This window comes from Macrosteles quadrilineatus, unplaced genomic scaffold (assembly GCF_028750875.1).
Source record: "Macrosteles quadrilineatus isolate MER2022 unplaced genomic scaffold, UCM_ALF_1.0 Scaffold_4__1_contigs__length_99947679, whole genome shotgun sequence".
Classification (NCBI taxonomy): Eukaryota; Metazoa; Arthropoda; class Insecta; order Hemiptera; family Cicadellidae; genus Macrosteles; species Macrosteles quadrilineatus.
The window spans coordinates 883,093-905,661 of NW_026542597.1; the positions used below are offsets into that span (position 1 = coordinate 883,093).

At 31.6% G+C, this 22,569-nt stretch overlaps 1 protein-coding gene across 2 annotated transcripts; it reads left to right on the forward strand.

Moving 5' to 3' along the window:
- The first annotated feature begins 4,835 nt into the window (after positions 1-4,835).
- LOC128992534 (uncharacterized) lies at positions 4,836-22,155 on the forward strand. 2 transcript variants are annotated; one of them, XM_054416155.1, is made up of 3 exons: positions 4,836-5,217; positions 20,762-20,995; positions 21,600-22,155. In XM_054416155.1, the coding sequence occupies exons 1-3, from the start codon at positions 4,896-4,898 to the stop codon at positions 21,992-21,994; spliced, it is 951 nt and encodes a 316-aa protein (XP_054272130.1). In that variant the 5' UTR covers positions 4,836-4,895; the 3' UTR covers positions 21,995-22,155. The 2 variants fall into 2 exon arrangements, with proteins under 2 accessions (XP_054272130.1, XP_054272131.1); XM_054416156.1 differs by lacking the exon at positions 4,836-5,217 and adding an exon at positions 16,914-17,253.
- Positions 22,156-22,569: the final 414 nt, after the last annotated feature.

Below are 22,569 nucleotides of genomic sequence, written 5' to 3' on the forward strand. Positions count from 1 at the left end.
AAAAAACTATTAAAAAAAATATTTTTTTCAAAAATTATTTATCAGTTGTTAACAAAAAAGGTGCCTAAAAGGGCCATAGATTCTAGATATTATAACATGGTCTATAACATGGAATCTTCTCTAAATATTACAAAGACAACAAGAAAATAAGGTAATTCTGAGCAATTACTTGGTCAACCCCAATTTTTTTCATACTTTACTACGGTCATCAGGATGTTCTTAGAAAACAAGAAACATATAATTTAAGCCCCGCAAGGCCATCGTACAGGTTGCAGAGCGATAAGAACTTTCAAATTCCAAGCGATAACAGTGGTTTGCGAGAGACACGCGGAAGGCCAGTTGTGACAGTACCGTTATGGCTATGGCTAGTGGTTCCTCCGATAATCCTTTTTTATTGGACGGGTGAAACACGTTACTTAGTTTCACGGTTTTAAGTGAAGATCAGGAAAAGTTAACACTATATTTAAACGATCACAGCGTTTTGCAACGTACCAAAGAGTGTCCACAATGTGGCGGGTCGATGACGTTAAATGAAAAAAAAACACATGTTTAACTGTTGGAATAGAATCGAGTCTACACCGTTTGTTTCGGGCTTTCGGTGAAGTTTACAACGGGCAACCATCGCAACAGAACACCGCAAGGTTAAGTTAGGTTAGGTTAGGTTAATGCATAACCTAACTTAACCTAACCTAACCTAACTTAACCTTGCGGGGCTTAAATTATATGTTTCTTGTTTTCTAAGAACATCCTGATGACCGTAGTAAAGTATGAAAAAAATTGGGGTTGACCAAGTAATTGCTCAGAATTACCGAAAATAAATAGTTAAAATCATTTGAAAAACACAGAACTATATAATGAAACAAAAAGTTAGGTACTTAAACAAAGTAATTGAAAGATTAGGTACCAGATGACTAGGGACTAAGTAAGAACTAGATAACAATTTTGCCATTACAATTGTGTTCTGCAAACAATTCATCCAAACTGTAAAAAGGATGGTCAGCAAGCCAAACCATCAACTTTTGTTTTAGCCGAGTACAAGGAATGTCAAGTATTTCACTGGCAAAACAGTTTACTATTTTTCCTCATATACTAGCAAAACTTTGCTGTACTGTTGTTAGTCTGGTGTAGGGCCTATCCAAAGCAGATCTTCCCCTTATGCAGTATGAGTGAAAATTTTTTCTAGAGCTAAAAAAATGAGGATTTAGTTTTACAAAAATAACACACTCTAATAATTATAAATTTACAGTTGTCAGGTTACCCGTTGCTTCAAAAAGAGGTTTACAATGGTCCCTTAACCCAGAATTGTTCAACAGTCGTACAGCCTTTTTTGAAGCTTTAAAATTATTAGAATGTGGGTGGAGTTACCCCACAGTAACAGACCATAATTTAACAGACTTAAAAAAAAGCAAAATACGCAGATCTAACATACAAAGGAGGAACAAAATCTCTCTGACGTCTAATTAAAAAGAAAATTCTTTAAAATTTTTTACTTAAGTTATATAAATGGGTTGACCAGCTTAAGCCACTATCCAAATCTATCCCTAATAAATCCATACATTAAATTTTAAATTTAATCGATAATAGTAATCAGAAAAGAGAACTATGTACTAACGAGCCGAAAAACTTATATTATTTAGTTATAACTTTACAATTGTTTATTCTACTCTACAAACTGTCTTCAGCTGATGAAATCCGAGGGAACAAAACAATCTTTGTACTGATGTATTGATCTATTGGAAAGTCTCAGCTATACAAATTGAACAACAGAAGAAACAAAACTCAGGAAAGTTTCTGAGAAGAAGCCAAAGAGAAAATAAAAGGTTCGAACGTGGAAATGAAACCCTGCCTGAGGGTTGTATCGGTAAATCAGAGTGTTAAAGTTTATCGGGGCCCACTTCGTGTTGCCCGCTGGCGCTACTGATGCCTCTATCGATTACCCCGACGTAAACTAAGAACTGTTGCACCGTGCTACCTTCTTTCACCTCTCTCTTAAACGATATTTCATCTGTATGTTCCAAAAGGAAGTATTTTATAAAATGGATACCACTTTGTTAGATGCTTTAAGTTTTCATTTTTATGGTTATTTTTACTGTTTATTAATTGTATGATGTAGGCCTATGTTAAGACCTAGATTATAATAAAATTACCAGCTATATGACATTTAGTTTTAATTTCTTTATTGACAAGTGGAAAGTTGTGTGGTTGTAATATTCTAATATTTAAACTCTCTACAATAGTTATTTTTAACTAGTAGGCGAAGTGGCAATTTGCAACACACAAGAGAAATGTTTACTAACGACACGCTGGCGAGTGTGGAAAGGTGTAGCTCGCGTTACACATTATATTTTTCCTACAGTTACTATAAAGCATATAAATATTTATTCTTTCAAACACTGTACAACACGTTTTTTAGGTTAGGTTAAATCCAAACGTTGAACAAAATGGAAAACACTGCACCAGCTGATCGTAGACGTAATATCTTTAAGTGATGCCAACTTATTTTCAAGCGTACACGCATTGCGTGATGAAAGCACGTTGTTTTTTATTGGCTGGAATACTGGTGTGTGGCATAAGTCAAAAAGTGTGCGGCAAAAGTAAGTAAATGCAGCAATTAGCAACTTTCTGTGCTATAATCAGTGAGTGGAAGGCCACTTTGTCAGGTGACTGTAGGAAAAATAATTTTTTATTGATTTTGATTTTAATAAAAAAAAATTATATTGTTAAAAAGCCAAATCTTTCTCAAGTTCTAATGTTTGCCAACTGTTCTAAAGCTTTTCGTTTAATTAAAACTGCCTAGCGATGCTAGTTAAGGGTCCGTGACCTATTAAATTAGTATTAGTTTATTATTTAACTGAACCTGAACCATCTTCAAATTCTTATTCGTTCAACACCTTAGTTCAAGTTTGATTTTAAAAAGGAGCAGGGGATAAGTCAGAGTCATTATTTTTATAATTTTATTAGATATTATTGCTATATCGTAAATTTAAATTAGTCCTTATTACCTCCATCCTATTCTATAATTAATTAGGGAAATTTAAAATGGAGAATCATACATTGGTAAATTTCAATATTGAGCAGGATCGTTTTCAAAATGAATTAAAGAAATTGCCATTTTGATCATTTTAGTGCCACAATGATTCCGCATTTTGTACCTTAAAATAAACTAAAACTTTCAATACCGAAAGACACACATAATACAAAAGAACAATTTTCATATTGAAACACAATAGATTTTTTATTATCAACAATAGTTCATCAAATCAATAACGAAAAAAGAAAGGAAATGAGCACGTATTTCTCTTTTGAGATAATACCCAAGTTAGCCTAATAACTTAAGGCTGTATAAGTTAGCTTAATTTTATTATTATGTTTTATCAGTCATTTGGTCATGACCAGTAAGTATACTTAACTCGAGGACTAAGATAATCATAATGGCGGACTTGTTTAAGAGATATTGGCCGTCAAAAGTTCTGTTTAGAACTCCTAAGGTTTCAGTTCAAGTTTTAATTAAAGTGAATTTTAGAGTTTCTACTTGTCAACTAATTATTTTTAAATTGTTTTTTGTGTTGAAGTTTTCTTATTAATAAATTACACTATCTTACCATTAAATAGATCAAGATGCATTTATAATAACCTCTAACATATGCAGTTTTTCAAATTGGTTACTAATTTTTGGCTTTATGTAAGTCGGGTTTTGCTGAACACAAGAACCCAAATTATATAGCTTTTATGTGTGTAATTGATTAACTGTTTGGCTAAAATATTATCATTAACGATACCCACAAAAAACTTATTTCTTTATTTTGTCATCATTTAAGCTATCTACCCCTGGTTCTCAAGAGTCTTGATTATTTTACCTGTATAAATATATGAAACATTTCAGGAAATTCAAATCTTACTTAAATAGTTTCTTACCTTTTATTTGTTCTTATATAGCTTTATAATTTAATATTCCTAATTATTAATGTATATTCAAATAAGGTGTGCCCAAAATTTGCCAAATAAAATGAAAGAACTGGGTAGAGTTTTTACATCTTTGCACAAAATATAAGAACATTTTAAAGACAAATCGCCTGAATCTGGGAAGCTCATTTTCGCACCGGAGTAAATGAGTGGCTCGTTTACACCAATAGCTTTATTTTTGTCTTAGAACTCGTACCAAACAACTTCCATCATTGTTTTTTATTAGTAATGTACTATTTTTCTCATTGACAACTAGATATAATATGTTTTTAGGTAGATAAAAATGTGGCAATTTATTTCTAACAACCTATTTAAAAAATATACTTATTCTATTAATTTGGAGTGCATAAGTTTTTCTATATTACAAGTTTTACCTGTAGAAGAACGTACAGGTACAATGTCAATAATACCATTACAAAATATTTTTTTTTATTGAGTTGGAATGCTTTTCCTACTAATACATAACTCCACTTTAAAACTACGGTCTACTTGTTATTTGGATGTTTGCAACAAGTAAAAAAGAAATGGAATTTTTGTAATCGAACAATCTACATAGTTCGTTAAATTCAACCATGGACCATTAGACCATTAGGCTACAGGAAAAATAAATACTCAACCCTGATATTAATAACCTACAATGCACCTCAAACCTTCATTGGATCACACAAATTATGCTGTAAAAATATTTTTTATGCGGCACATAGAAACCATTTTTATCCAAGTTTACCCCAATAATTGCATAAATAGTACAGTCTAGAAACGCTCCTACGATCCAGCATCGACTGAGACCGCTACTGTTATCGTCGTGATATCAATACCAATGAATACGTTAAACAAACTACCATAAAGAGCTGTGATAGAGAGTCATATAACTCTGATAACGTCAGCCCAGCTTACCGGAGGAGGCAGAGCGGGTATTTCATGTTGCCAGAATGGGCCATCTTCGCGCCCTTAGTTTTTTGGCATTGATTACCTTAAGCCAGTGTTTTTTGGATCCGTGTTTTTACAACTGTGAGGACAGGTCATATGACTTGACACATCCAATAAATGAGGCTACCCCAGCATACCCGGGGCTCTACTTCCTCGCGTATGATCAGACTCTGGCCTACGAATTTCCGGAGCCCCAATTTTTCTTGGCCTTCAACTACACTGTGTCTGGATTAGGAGGCACATCCATCACTGCTCCATCTGCCTTCTTCCCCAACAGTCGGCAAGTTCATGAGATACCCTTCCAACAGCTCATCAGAGTTGAGGGTAAGTATTGACTTTGACTTTGGCACTTAAATTTAATTATTTTTAGTAATTAATTTGACCGGCCAACTTTAAATATTGGGAAGACTACAGATGGAACTTGTGTCGTTGTCACATACTGATGTTAGGTTAGGACATAGCGATTATGTTTCTACTAAGTTACGGATTCGTGAACAACTCGACTTTACGGATATGCAGTGAAATTTAAGACCTTTTTATTTATATAATAAAATATTTTTTGAAATTAATATTTGACAAACCAATTGAATTTTGAATTTTGGAATTTTCCCATTAGACGTTGGATTAAACAATTGAAAAACTAGATATCGCCTACGTCTATTGCCTTTGAAAATCAATCATGGAAGCTTAGTTCCCAATGACCAAAACTTAAGCTATTTTAACATAAAAAAAAAACTCTTAGCATACTTATTGAATAAATATTGAAAAATTATTCATCATCTAGATGTGATGGGAAAAAAAACAATAGTCTTTGACATCTTATCGATATCGCGACTTAGCGTGTACATGGCGACCTTCAAATCACGATTCAGGTTTACAATTATTAATAATTTATTATCTTTTTTTATTTGAAAGTGAATTTGGAAATTTAATTCGGAGATAGATAAAAAATTTAAACAATTATATCTGGATTTTCTGTACACTTTACTTCCGTTTAGCAGTAGCTCCTTAAAGTTATTATCCTTAAGTGAAAATAGAAGCAAAGATATTCATTATTAAATCGCAATAAAATATGTGCTGATATAAAGAGCACATTATGTGTACGTAATAACCAACAATGTTTACTAGAAGTAAAGAATAGTTATAGAGGATTGCAACCGAAAAAACTTAACTATAATTTAATTGTAGCACAGATTTGCAAGTTTTTTTAATTTTTTTTGCAATTGGCACTAAAAAAATGTATTTTATCGTTTACTCGTGTTGTATGGGAATTCTGTTGTAAACGGAGTATCGTATCTTCATGCTCATTCTCAGTTATCTTTGTATTTCATTCAGTTATTACAATCAAAATATGTAAACATGATATTGTAATATATTTAAGCTATAGTATATTTTTTTACAAAACCCCTTAAAAGCTTTATATCATAGGGATGCGTAAAATGTAACATTGATAGGAAAATTAAAAATGTATTTACATGGTAATATCAGCCACAAACTGTAATTACCTTTGTGGTAATGAGGCTTTAAAAAATATATATTCTATATAGCTACGTCCATTAGTATAGTCAACTTCAGGAAATTTTTACTAAAAGTTACTCAAAGTAGGCCTAACCTAGTAAATAGCATTGCGTTTCAACGGGGTTTTCTGCACTATTCCGTCAACGACACGGGGTTACTATTTTTTATTTATTTATTTATTTGTTTATTCATTCCGACGGCAATCGCCATTTTACAAAATAATACATTGACAAGATTTACATTCAACAAGATAATACAATAGAAAACGTCAATGTATCATTGCAACTACGATGTCTACGCGAGTCTACTACGGTCATAGAAAAAATATATTTAAGACCTTAATATTTTAAAATATAGCCTCATTTTTAATTAATAATGAACGACAATTAGCTAATATATTCGTTGTTATAAAATATTTGTCCTTACACAACTAATTCGCAACGCCTAGTATTTTCTTATTTTTAGATTATTTTAAAATATATATGATCTCATGAACTCTTCTGTCGGAGTAATTAAGGTTTTAATATCAATAAGTCCTTTTAATCTGTAATTTTGTGAGTTTTAGTGGCTTTTTGTACAAAATTTAACCAACATTATTAAACCATATTTGGATGCGTAATATGCAACTCTTATGTAAACTAATTAAATACAATAATTAAGTAACATCAAGCTACACAAATATTAAAATTAAATCGGAAACTATATGTTAATGACCTAATGTTTTGCTGAGTGGATGGTTTAATTGCTCAATCTAATAATAAGAGCTGTTTAGGAAGTGCTATTTGGTTAAGGCTAATGTTAGGTTCGGCATATTATTTCATTTCATTTTTAAGCTGGAATTCTGTTCATTGATATGGATCCACTCTAAGACCCAGATTAGTTTTATATTGAGTCACAAGAAGTTTAAGTGTCTTTTTCCTCTGATAAATAAAGAAAATGCATAGAACACGGAGATTCAAATCATTCAATACAGCGTTCAATATTTAATTTATTTGTTTGTCAACCTTCTATGATATGCCTAATTTTGGACTTAAACATTAGTGTGCTTGGAAAAAGTAAGGTTAGTTTTAACCGTACATGTTGATGATTTCATACATAAATGCTATTATTTACATATTAATATTTTATAATTTAAAATGTGATGCAATTTTACAAGTATTTTGTATAAGGTTTTTTTATATATATTTAATCAGAAGATATGGTTCATTACAAAAATTACTATCCAGTTTTTTTTACATCTTTCTTTTGGACACAATAATCAAAGGTTTCCTAACATCAAATTATTTTTTTTCAATTTCTTTACATCACGATCTTTTGATTAACGGAAATTTGATTAAAAGTATGTTCATATTAATCTGACATTTGTTTTTTGTTATTTGTTTTGTTAAAACTCTACTCTAGGATTAAACCCGTACAAGGAGTTAACTATTCACACCGTGATCGCTGCTGATAAAAAATTGCCTCTATCAAAAGCGAACCAACTTAATCTCGCCAATAACTAATTCAATCCCTTTATCATGAAATACATCGTCCAACCTCATAGAATATTATACTTCAATTTATCTAAATTGCATAATTACAGTCATTGAATAATCTTCCAACTATTGAATTTCACAGAAGTATGATTTACATATCGTTTGGCGGGAAAATTATTTTTAGTAAACTTAATCATTCTCAACAAAAGATTTAGGCTATCCGAATTTAATATGCGTGTAAACAAATTTCGATTGCACTTATAAGTAGCAATTTAATAAAAGTGTAAAGATGTGTCAAGTTTTAAAAATCATAACCATACGTACCATTCATTGGTACTCTCGAATCGGACGATAATGTTAGGTGTGTCACAAAATAATATAATAACGTTATCCATTTTTATAGCTAACTGCTCCATAACATTTGGAGTCGTATAAGGGTTTTAGTAAATTTTAAAACAGTAAAACTAATTTTCAATTTACATAGACATATTTTAATACTATAGGTTGTACCAACTTCTTACAGAAAGATTATAAATAGGCTGTTAAACCTCAAGGAAATAGTTATTTGTGTAATTGATGCGCAAAGTAGTACTTTGTTGCACTTGATAGAAATTTACGCAAGAGCAACCGGCGAGCGCGAAATGTTCCTTGAGTGCAGAAAAGAGACTTTGCGTTCGTGTTATATAGTATATTTGTCCACGAATACTATATAGCATACATAAAGTGTTATTGATTGGGTTAAAGATTTGGGTGAATAATGGGGCCTAGTATGTATATTAAGGTTAACTTTTAATATGCAGTTTCACAAAATAACAATTTCAAACCTAAATGAAATCGTCTCACAAATAAATCTAAATGGAGTTGTTCTACAAATTAGCAAATACAAATCTGAATGAAAATTCACAAACCTATTTAATCAAAATCCGAGTATCATAATTGTTGGTTTGTAATGTTTATATTAACAAACAACAACAGGTTTATAGGTTAAGTCAAGTCGCTGTGTATGTAAGTAGAATGGCCAATAAATACTGCACCAGCTGATCGGTTTAGCAGTGTCGCCAACTTGTTTTCTAGCATACCCGTACAACGTGCCTTATACAAGCAAATGATTTTTTGTTGTTTGGTTTCAATACTGGAACGCGGGAAAGTAAAATGAGTGTGACAAAGTGCAATGAGTGTGGGGAAGTAAGCAAAAGCAGGAATCAGCTACTTTGCGTTCAACAAAGCCTCCAATCAGTGCTATAAAGCCTGCTTGGTCAGGTAATGGTAGGAAAAGATAATGTAAAAAGATAAAACTGTAATATGGTAAGACGAAGTCAACGAAAACTGGTTTTAATCATTATCTCTCCTTATTACACTGGGAATTTTTTAAACTTGATCCACATTTTTTATGATTCAAGATGTATCACAGAATATTTATAACGAGGAATGTTTACTGAAAAAATAATAAGGTTTAAGGTCTTTAAAATTTAATGTAGAATACGTTTGTTCTTATCCAGCAAAGTACACAAGACTAGTGGCAAGGTCACGTTTATGACGAAATACGTTATTTTTTACTAAACTCATCCTCTTGGTTAGTTGTGTAAAGGAATCTCTATTAGGAACTCTTTATGGGTTTAAATTCTCAAATTGTAGTGCCATGAAAGTTGAAATCCCTACTATTTGAAATGTAACCATATGAATAAATAACCTGCTCGAAATTATTAGTTGGGTTCATTTAATTAAGATTAATCGGTCATAGCGGGAATGAATGCGGTAGATTGACACTACTGCGATACAGGATTACTTAACCAAATCAAGCACAAACTAAAAGATTCCTTCTAGGTCACTTCGGGCGTTTACTGATATCAGAGGTACGGATCATAGACCACAAGTTATACTTACTGACAGGAATATTCATTTTACCCGATATGATACTATTACTTCTAGTGGTGTAGTCGTGATACAACAATGTATGATACAATTGTGTATCTATGAAAATAGAATATTCTAATGCGTATTATTGTTTTTAATAGCTTTTTAAGTAAGAAGCAACTTATTGACAATTACATTTCTCGTGGAGATTAAATCCATGTAAAGATTTATTTTTCTTATACTAGTGAAATACGTTAATAATTCCAATACAACAACAATTATTACAGGTAATATAGTATAGAAACTAGGAGGCTAAAATATTGGTAACCAGCAATGCATTCTTATTAGTCTGAATATTTCAGTTTTCAACAATACCAAGTATCTTTTACGATTATCATAATTCTAGATCATTGTCAAGGCAAACCATAATTTATTCCGTTTACTACTTCTGTAACGTACAGTTCGTCAAAATGATTTTCTTTAAAAAACAGTTATAGTGACATTTAAGGAAACATATTAAAGCATCCAATTTCAAAACCACGTATTGCGTAATGTTGGAGATCTGAGCTTGCATATACAATGTAGACAAGTGATCATTTAAACATCATAAACGGTTTTCAAACATTCAACATTTTAAACAGCTCACGAATATTTTACAATTGGTTGCTCTTTACCGAAGCATCTTTCTCATACGTTTATTGTCAACTGCGTTTTAATATATTTTTCGCCAAAAATGTAACTATTCTCTTTTTCTTTTGACCAGTATTGTTTGTATTTTTAATTGATGACTTATAGTGGGAAACAATGTGCAATTTATACTAGAAAATATACAGCTGTAAAAAGTTATTTATTAACTTTTATTTGGTTTATCCTTAATCTTTATTTTGACTTGGAATTCGTCTTAAATTCTAAAGGTGTTAAGTTTATTACAAATAAGGAACATCTTACCCAACCTTTTACGACCAAATTTGTTACTATAATAATATAATTAGATATGCAAATAAAACAAAAATAAAATCATGAGGCCTTTTTTATTGTCAACGAGTGCGGTTCTTTTGTAATTGAACATTCAGTTGATCTCCCCATACCAAACATTACTTAATGTAGCGGTTGGTATCAATACTACGAATAAGAAAATATTTTATATATCTTTTTTATTTAAATAATTTTTTGTTTCGTAGTAGAAGATGTGTTAATTGTGTGAAAATAAGGTAATTATTTTGCAATAGGACTCTACGGTTTTTTACATCGTCTGAATAAAAACACCATAAATCACGTTAGATTTTACTCCGTACAAATAAATTGGCGCAGAAACTACTGTAAAACTAGATGGTTTTTTCTCTTCAAATATATTCAAACAGCTGGTATCTATAAAATATTTAAGATTCCAAACTGTCCCCTATATTATTATATTTCTGGTAATAATATTTTTTTTATGGTGGCCATATTTTTAAGCCAAGTATGAATGGATATGAGTGTAGGATGAGTGAAGCGATCTTTTAATCTTGTTAGTGACTACTAGTTTGTTGTTAATGCCAACATGTTCCTCAGACACAACTGTTAGTTAATAGCCCAACAGCTAATGGAAACTAAGGGACCTACTACAGTTTATAGTGGAATCCGAAACACATTTTTTTACTTGTAACTAACGAATTGGTCTATAATTATCAAGATAGTACTGCGGATAGTCGTAGTATTCACTAGTATGTACGTTAATCCATACCAGGGAGTACCGCACCCACAATGCATGCCTATAATGATCCACAATTGCAACACCAAGAATATTTCACCTTAAGATGAAATAAATAAATAAATAGAGTATGGTATTTCATAAATGAATGCACGAGTAAAAGGAAATTGATGAATATTCGATAAAACTAGTAAAAACATCATATTCAAAACATTTTACTTTATCATATTTTGAAAATGTTTGACAAGGAAGGCCGAAAGGTAGTAGTATTATTACCACTTTATTGTTAATTGTTTTCATTATTGTCTTGTTCATTGTGATATGCCTCTGTACGTCAATGTGTATTTATTGTTTTCTTCAAGGTCTTAAATCTGTTTTTTTTCTTTTCAACGGTAAATTCAAATGACATTCAACTTAAATCATACGTTTTTTTTTAACGGAGATAATATTGTGATATTACAATTCTGAGAAAATTATGCCATTTGAATGAATGATTATATAGTAACTGGAAACCGACGGAGTATTTCTTTGTAAATGTAACTTTGATTTGAATTGTTAAGCCTAAACATGTTTTAACGAGCTTTCTTGCTATGGCACATCTCACAAAATGCTAGGCTGTGGTTTACAGTCATATCGTTTAGAAATTTTTTTTCTACCTATTTTGTACCCTCCCATAACATGATTAAACTTGTACACTAACTTGCCTATGTGACTTATACTGTTTCAACTTTTCACTGTATTTCGATCATCCCTCGTATTATTAGTTTATGATGAGAGAGAGGGAGTGTATATAAACTTCCAGGTAAAATTATACACATAACGCTACAGTTTCCTTATAACCTTCCTCAACAATCAATACATATTATGAGCTGGTCAAGTGAAATTGGCATCATCAATTAAATTATACAACTGAGTAGACTAAAAGCTGATTATGAATGCAAAATTCTAAATCGTCTAGTAGACTAATACCTTAGCTTATATTTTGGGACAAGAATTGGGTGTTGGGATCCAGGTCATTCGATGTACCGTGTCCAAATCTGAACAATCATCAATATTTTTTTTTACTGTAGGTAAAGCCCTCTGTTTTTCTTTTTTTTAACCGTTTACTCATGTATCTAGAAGAGTTTGTATATTATACAGAGAAACGTTCCGATATAAAGTGACCCCCATTTCTCACGTCTAAACAATAATTTACTTCTTAATACTGTATTGGTATTGTCATAAGCTAAATACTGTATTTTCATATTTAGCATCGTCGTGATATGACATTTCTAAGTGATTGGTCCATATACATTGTCAATACAATAATAGGATTTGTGCATGAAACAATAAAAGTGAAACATTTAAAAACTAAAAATAAACAAAACATGCTATGTATTACTAGTTGGTTTTAATTATTAATCGTGAATAGATCAAATCTATTGTCAGCTCATTGAGTAAATTTTCTATTATCTAAGAAACAGAAACGAGAAAGGAGTAGTTTTGGTATCGGTCCGTAACTGAAAAAAAACTAGTTCCATAGCCAAGGTATATTTTTGTGCCTAACTTTAGAACAAAATCTTATAGAAGTAGTTTTGAAACCTATAACTTGTAATCAGTTTTTCCATTATGAAAGGATCACATCTATAATAATATTACTTTTGTAATAAGAAGTAAATCCAAAATAATCATTGACAAAAAAACCACCAACCAGGGATATATAATATTACGGGAACACACCAAGGTGCTTATTTAGAGATAACTGCAATTTTTCTGGCGGAAACTCAAGAATCTGTAAAATAAGTATAGTCAAGCTTAGTCCAGTTTTTAAGCACTACTTAAACTCATGTCGATACTAATTTTACTATCATTCTGATTGCCAGACGATCACGACGATTTTTACCCAGCTACCCAGCCATATATTGCTAGGTGTTTGGAATAGATAAGCACTTGGTTTCTACGAGATCTCTACGCCAATATGTTCAGGGCTTCTTTTTTGCCTGTACATTTCACATGATAATGTTGTTCATTCTTAAAATAGCAGATGACCTATTAATTTCACATCTTTCTTATTTATTAAGACCACATTGGTACTTATTAAAGATTTTTGTAAATTATTGTTCACAAATTATATCTGATTCGTTTTTGTATCATAAGAATAGTGTAAAAAGGTATGTAAACACATAAAAAACATATAATCAGCCTAAAAACACGTAAAACACAAATTCATAATGTGTAAGCCTGTTGTTAGTTTGAATTTTATACTTCCTTCTAGGTTATTTTCTTCTTACTTTTCGTACATTTGTTACTTTTTCTTGTCATATTATTTGCTCGTGGTTCCCTCTATTGAAATAGATTGGTTTTCCTCTTAAGGACAATTTCTTAATTGGAGCTCCTATTGGAATCTAACCCTCGGAGCGTGTAGTACCATAACTATATTTTTCGTGAACCAGGCAAAATATCGGACTTACTACTTTATAAGGATACTTTTGAATTGTGTTACCTTAGTAAATTTTCTAGCAAGATAGCTGCTACATTCTCAATTGTACATTCTCAGTTAAAACAAACTGCTTTTGTGGACGTTTTAAACATGCAATGTTTAGGACTAACGTGTATGAAACTAATAAATTCATCGAATACTGTGACTATCAGCAAAAATCCGAGTTCACTGATAACCCATCCGCAAAGCCTAGCATTAACAGAAGACGTCTTAATCCTTGTTGTTTTTGTCTTAAATCATACCCACTAAAAGGTTATTCTGTATCTTGTCTTATTGCTGATAGCAAATCAAATATGCAGATTTCAGGATCATGCTTCATAAGTCTAATCGAAAATTATCATCGTACCATTTTTTTATTCTTTTACACTACTGTACACTAATGGTGGTGCAATATTTAACAATACTCGTAGTATAAAATGGTTGGTTGACTTTCCTCTTAACCTATTTTGGATACCGGGCTGGCGTAAAACTACTCTGTACGACTACAATTATCTTAGACATTATCAGTTACACGGAATTTATTTTTAAAACAATAATGTAAAAGCTGAGATCTGTGATTTCTGCTGGATCTTGTAAAATCAAAGGTTAAGGACCAACACATATGTATCTCAGTTTATTGTTTAAAAATATGTTTTACACTTATATGGCTTTTCTTCGTTAGCAAACTGTTTCAAAGCTTTTTCAATCATATATGGTATATGGAGAGTGGCAAAAATTTTAAAATTGACAGTTTCAAATTTCGTCTCTTTAACTTTACGTTTGTGAGTTTAAATCTTCAAATAAATATAATTAGAACAAAATATTTCTCATTAAAAATCAAAAAAACCTAACCTATTGTAATTCTAAATTGTATTATGTAGGTAATAACTATGTAATAACAATTGTGTTAGATTAATAACTCGGAAAGGGCTGCTTCTCTGTCCGTGGTTCTTGGCGATAAGGACCTCATATCCTGCAGTATTGTCAAATTGTTTGGTCTTATCCAGGACCAAACAAACATCAACAACCTCTAATATTACAATTACATTGAGGCCATAATTAAAAACAGGTCTTGAATACTTGTCATAGAAAATCTTTCAAAGTTCAGTGATTATTGAGTAACCCTGAATTCATATTATGTACTAGATTTCTCTATCTTTTTTACCTTGTTGCCATCTGGGACTGTGGAAGTATCAGTAATGTTAGAGCTGTTTTCGAATGTCTCATCACAGTTCGTGCAAAACCTCTGTTTAGGAAAACAAAATATTAACATTTCTATTCTTACACATCCCTAATTGTCTTCATTTTGTAGACGGAAACGTGGATCATTTCTGACCACAGCACCAAAAAACACAATACACGCTTCGTATCCGAAACTGTATCAACATTTTTAACACAAGACCATTTTTTAAGACATGGGAATGCAGAGTCAATTTTCACAATGCGCTCCCTGAACTTTGCATGAAGGGACAGGATGCTGTGTGATTTGAGAGGGTAGAAACAGATTTAGCTGAATATCCCTATAACCACTTTGGTAATTTTTTTTACAAGATAGTAAACGAATTAAATATAGAGGATGAATGATTGTACCATCAAAACGTATTAGTATTTAAAAAATTTGAAATTTACGGAATTTTTTACGGAAGTTTTTATTTTTAGAATTGTTGATGCTAGTCTATAATGTAGAAATTTTCTTCACAAATAATTTTTTTTATATTTTATTTGTAAGAAGAAAAAGAGCAAAGAAAGCTTTTTAGGTGTAAAAATATTTAATTTTTATCATGCAATTTGTGCTCATTGTATTGTATATAATAACATTTAAGCGACTTTGTACAAGCTAACATCTACGTTACCTGTAAATAGTTCAGACAGATCGCTATAAACACATTCATTTTTGCATTACAATTGGAAAGTAGACAAGTTAGAAAGAGCTTTTCCCAATCGAAGTTATTTCTTGATAGATCTGCCTTAAGCTTGCTTTTCCACTTAATCCCCGGAGAAATAAAATGTTGATTTATCAGATCAAGATCGAAATCCATTATAAAACTGGCATAGATAGATAAAATTGTTATACCTTACACTTAACGGTTTTGAAGTAGCAATATTGGTGTTATGCTAATATATTGTAATCATCGGCAATTGAAGGGAACGGTAATTTTGTAGATTCCTATATTGTTTCAATAAAATATTTTTCATCACTCTGTATTTGAAAATAGTCCATTTCCATACAGCTGAGATCTGTGAAAATAATGGTCCGCTGACTTTTTCTGACATAAACATTACTTTCGCTACACAAACAATACTTTGCCTGACATCAACAATGTTACAACTAAAATTCCCCGTTAGCTCGAAAGGGTGATGAAATAGTTTTTTCATCGTGATAAAAAGTATCGTTCAATACTCGTCACGAAAGTCCAATTACGTGACTAGTAGTGTAATAGACTATTTTATTTTGTACACAATATTTGGTTTATTTGACAACATTTCAATTTCATACAACAAATATTATAAAAATAGGATTTGACTGTTTGGGGTAAGACTAAAAATCTACTTGATATCATTCTCATACAGTAAAGTGTATATTTGATCGTATATTTTAGTGATATTAATTTTAAATCTCTCGCTTGACCACATTTCGTTTTGCGTTGAATCTAATTTTTATTATATAGTCTAGTATTCAGCTGAAACAAGTTTTCATACAATATGTCCTTTTCTCCTTCGACGGTTTAATTTCGTTACCAAAACATAACGTCGTAACAAAATGCCCTTTAAGCCATACCGTAAGCCTTATTTCAATAATCACAGCGGTATGGATCCCTCCCAATAATCAAAGGGCCCCACACATTTCCCACCCTCTTACGTACAACATCCAAAGTCGACTGTCCGTATCAGTGTACTCAACGATAAGGAAAACTACCGAGAGCTATAATAAATAACGTCGCTTATCAGGCAATATCAACCTGTCGCTTATATATTACTGATAACAGCTGTAAAGGCAGTCCCCACTATTGGTTACCTCCGTCAAGGCGCGTATGTAGCCAACATGGAGATTCTCCATGCTGTTTACTTTTTGACACTGCTCGGCCTCGGTAATTGTATTTTGGACCCGTGTTACTTTTACACCGATGAGTCTACGTTTGACCTTACACACCCCTTCTACGAGGGTATTCCGCCATATCCGGGGTTGGATCCGCAGGCTTTCGACCTCAACCTCGCCTATGAGTATCCGGAACCTCATTTCTTCTTGTCTTACAACTTCTCCGTTTCCGGACTGGCTGGAACCTCGATGACCGCTCCGGCTACTTTCTACCCGTTCAGTAGGCAGATTTCGGAAATACCCTTCAGCCAACTGGTCAGACTTAATGGTAAGCTATAGTTCTGTTATCTTTTAAAGACTTTTGTTAGACTTTTGGGTGTTGAAATAAAGATTTCTAATACTAAAGCTTTTTCAAAATAATTTAACAATATCCATATCTACTTTGGAAGCATTACTAAAATAAATATACCGCTTTTACACATACCATTGCTTAAAATTTAAAGCCTATTTGATTTAATTACAAATATAATTAATTTTAACAGCGGTAAGGCTATTCATTAGGGAATATGACTACCTTAATTGATATACCGGTACATGGAATATGATATTTACTATACAGCTGATATTCATTAAATATTTAAATAAGCGAATTTTAAATCTTGTGAAAATATATTTATGTTGTTTAGAAACAGTCCATCAATTTGTGAGGCATAGTTACGATGGAAGAAAATCCAATTACTTTAATGAAAAACTAATTACACGCTGAAGTATAATAACGTTGTCAAATTAACAAAGCGTCCGACGCAGTCAATAATTCATTAATAATTCAACAATGCTGGTGATTAACATCGGTTTATGAAGAGTTCGTTTTGTCTATGTCGACCCAATTCTTTACTGTCAGCTCATCGACTTAATTCTATTCTTAACCTACAGTATTTCATTTAATTAGAACAATTATCATAAATAATACAAATATTAGTTAGAATACTATTCGAATGTTTATTTAAAACAACTTTAAACATTATGGATAAAGATTTTAAGTTGAATATACAATAATTTGTTGTTACCTAGTTACATTATTTTAATAATAAGGGTAACAAACAGTTTCTACACATTTTACGATACGAGCTGCGTTACTAAATAAAATATAAGATGGAAACTATTGTTTATCAGTAGTTTTTATACATGTTCACGTCTGAATCTATTTATTGAAGGTACCATATAAGTTATATCATTGACTATAAACAGATAGTATAGTCAATGGTTATATAACCTATAGCTACAAAATACTCAATAAGCAAAATTAAATATGAGTTTTTACTGTCCGGAATATTTATAAGAAACCGTATAAAAAAAACTTACTTACAGAGGGCCTTTATAGCCTTTATATAATTTAGGGTATTCACTGCAATACATTTAAGTTGGTTGAAAGATAAACATTTTATGTTCTAAATGTTATTTATTTTTACGCATATTATCCAGAATATTTAAATGAAGGGAGTACTTTTAATTGTTTTTAGTAATGAGGATTGTGTAAATTTAGTGCTACTTTCGACTTGCTTTACATGATATTAGCCTAGGTCCCTTATATTTTTGGGTTTTGTTCATGTTCAATTTTTTTTTTCATTAATTGTTGAAAACTATATATTTTTTAATTGTTTCATGGGAATACTCCGCCACATATAGTACTGTTTTTTTTATTTTTAATAAATAAAATATTTTTTTATGTTTTATGATTGTTTTATATTAGTAAATAGTTAAAAATCATCACAAACATGTTTTACCATACATTAAATGCATTTTTATTAGTTATTAAGAGGATGAACAATAATTTAAGATTAAAAATTGATTACTGATAGGACGGACATATAAAACAACATATAATGTCTACTATTATTTATGTACGCTATAAATAATAACAACTATAATAAAGATAAATATATATATATATATATATATATATACAGTATAAATAAATATTTAAATAAATATAAATAAATAAATAAATATATATATAAATAAATAAATAATATATAAATAATAACAACTATAATTTATGTACTCTTAAAATCATGAACTTCATTTGTATTACACTGTATAGTTAGATTCTCTCAGCTCAACATAATCACTAAACCACAAAAATCGTTTTACTAAGTTCCATTATAAAATTGTTAAAAACGTACAACGGGTTGATTATTAAAATCTAAAAAGAAATTTTTTATAATAAAAGACGAACGATGGTAATTCAATTTTTTAACTCGTGAATTATTTATCGAGTTGGTATAGTATTAGTTGTACTTGTCTTCATACATATTATGATTTTTGTTTATAAGGCTATGCATTTTTTCCGTTCAAATCCCAATATAGTCTTAGATTAAATAAACAACAATATTAAATTCTTACTCTATTTGAATATAATTATTTTTTTCCTCTTGTCTGTTTTTTTTTTTTGTTTCTACTCGTTGAAGTTAATTTAAACGACTGTCAACGATCATTATCTTTCCATAGAAATTACAAGTGAGATTGGTGTGACTATTAAAAGCACATTAAATACAAGATGGTATTCACTTCAGATAACAACGTGCCTACCAGTGTTTAGCAATAACGTTAGCGTTACGCTTGATATGAGCCTGAAGCGAATCCAGTAACGGTTGATCAGGCCTTTGATTAGTGTGTGAGTAAACCAATATTATCTGCCGAAATATTGGTTAAAAACTAAAACTAAGCATTAGGTAGTTAATCATATTAATACATTATTGGGGCAATAGATTACCTTTTCTAAACCCATCAATATCTTTCCAACAATTATTAGATTACCATTTTGATGTGATCCATTGTTTTTACTTTATCGTAATTTAGAATTATGTACAGGGATGTTCATTGCCAGTTGATGCAAATACATTTTGTCGGAATCTAATACACTTGATAATACATGCTATACTGTCAAGTAAAGACACGATATACATTCTTAAGAATGTAACTGTTCTAAAATAAATAGAACTTAATAGATAGGACTTTTAATTGACATGCGGACACGATGTACTATTGTAAGACTTAGTTAACTGTTGGTATTGCTACAACCAGCTGATCTCTAGTTGTTGATTTTTATGTTATGTTATGATTTCTTAGAATAAAAACTTTCTTGTTTCGAATTGATTATTTAATTAAAATAGTTTTAATTAATACATAAATGATGCATTGGACCCACTTAAAGTTGGGCAAAAGGTATTAATACAGAAGAGACCAGACATGAAAGCAGAACCGTGGACGCCTGGCGTAATAGTAACTGTGGATGGGTTGAGAACTTACATTGTAGCAATTGACGGAAGACTATTTAGACGCAATAGAAGATTCATTCGTCCATTTAAAAGTTAGAGAGGGAGATGTTGGTATTGCTATAACCAGCTGATCTCTAGTTGTTGATTTTTATGTTATGTTATGAATTTGGAGAATAAACACTATCTTGTTTAGAAATGATTATTTAATTAAAATACTTTAATTAATAGTTAAAAGAACATTAACATAATATATCATACTTACATCATTTATTAGTCAAAATGAAAGAACATGTTACTCTACACTGTAACTATAGTGTAAAGCTAGAATAGAAAATAAAAATTGTACACTTTATTTTCTATTTTATTAATTATTTTATTTTTTATTATTTTATTTTAATTTTATTTTTTGGCTTCTTTGTCTTTGTTCTCCGTGAAAATACTACAAAGGTCCGCATTTATTATGGAAGGTCTGCCACGGTATCAAAAGTCAAAGGGTATACAAATTAACATTAAGGACAACATGAAATGTCAAACGGTATCTAAGAAGGCTTTGTGCAGGTAGAGTGATCGACATCAGTGACCAAGTGAAGATTAACCCTAACTATGAAGCGACAGTAGACGACATCGTCTGCAACGAGAACGAGTACGGATGCTTCGGTCCCGGCACCGTGGTCATCTTCTACACAGGATGGGCGACCCGTTGGCCCAACCAGGAGCGTGTGTTTGGTCTTGAGGGTGTCCTAGGTCTGGACCTGCTGCCCATTGACTACAACTACCCAGGCATCTCCGAAGGTAAACATTCCAAAACTATTGTATTCATATCACGAATATTTAACTATAAACGTTATATTAGTACGGTATATCATATTTGATTTGTAAAAAAAAAATTGCGTGTAAAGTATATAGTGGTTCATTAAGAATGTGTGAGTATTTTTACATACTAAACAAAGCTTTTCGATGGTTTTGGGTTACAGAAAGTGTTAAACATTTATATTTACATTAATTATGTTGTGAAACTAAATTTGGTATCAATCCCACTTATATAAAATGAGTTATTTATAATATATTTGGTTGGAAAATGTAGATTAGTTCTTCTATTTCATATTCATTATGCATCTTTGAGGGACTTAGTAACATGCCGACACCTTTCTTGGCTAAACAAACATGGTATATTAAGAAACTATGTTCATTCGATTCAATTTTGTTGTTACAATAGGCGATAGCAACAAAGCTAACTGTAATACAATGTAAGTTGTTAAAACTGGTATAGCAAAATATTAAGTTGATTGAAGTCGTCTAATTACCCTACAACCCAGGAAAACTCACAATTGAGTTTTACAGAGCCATCATTGAGCCAAAAGTGATTCTCCTAGAATAATATCTCATATCATTCCAGAGGCGGCTAGGTACCTCGCCAGTCAGCCTAATGTGTACGGAGTGATGATCGACTCTCCTGGGGTGGACTCCGGTGCCGTCCCCATCATCGGTTTCGACATCTACAAGTCCTCTAGGATCCTTGCTAGAGAGAACAAGTACATCGTCCAGAACGTCAACATGGAGTGTACTCTTCCCAACATCAACCTGAAGGTCTACATTCTGCCTCTGTACGTCCTCGGAGGCACCAGCGCCCCTTGCCGCGTGTTTGCACATGTCTGTCAGGATCAATGTCCTGTTCCTGCTCTCCCCCCACCACCACCTCCACCACCCCCACCACCACCACCAATCCCTCCCCCACCACCCCCACCAGCACCCCCACAGCACGTCCACGTCTCCGGTATCCGCAGGCTATAATCTCCACTAATACCATCCTCCCCGGTACAAATCCCACACTCCTGACTCACTCCTGATTCAAATGACTAAGGTGATTCCCTTCGTATATGATAATTAAAAAAACTTAGACAGATATTTTTTTAATTATTGTAAATTTGTTTAATAAATAAATTAGGATAGGTTTTGTTGTGTTTTATTTTATTGTTGATTGTGATGAAGACAAGAAAGGTTTTTAATATTTTTGAGAGTGAGTTTCGTTGTAACTTTACATTCACTGATGGAGTTTTTGTTTGGACTTTATGTTTAAATTTGCTGAAGATTTAAATAATAACTGAAACATTATTCTGCATGGAATTGAGACAGTGTTAAAATTTACAAAATCGTATCTTCGCTGAGTGAAAGGCTGGTTCTTTGTTATTTACAAGCACATTTTTTGTATTTATCTACTAAAATGTATCTAAGTATTTGGTAAACCTGAGAGATTACTTAAGTTCTGTTTCAATGAAACTGTCCACAGGAAAGAAAAACTTTAGCTTAGTCCAGATACGTGAGCAGAAACTCAACATCGTCTCTCCTGGGAGTTGCAGACATGTTCA

Coding starts and splice junctions, on each gene's coding strand:
- LOC128992534 (XM_054416155.1), top strand. CDS start 4,896: ATGGGCCATCTTCGCGCCCTTAGTTTTTTGGCATTGATTACCTTAAGC. Junction 5,218..20,761: donor ACAGCTCATCAGAGTTGAGG/GTAAGTATTGAC, acceptor GGCTTTGTGCAG/GTAGAGTGATCGACATCAGT. Junction 20,996..21,599: donor CTACCCAGGCATCTCCGAAG/GTAAACATTCCA, acceptor ATATCATTCCAG/AGGCGGCTAGGTACCTCGCC.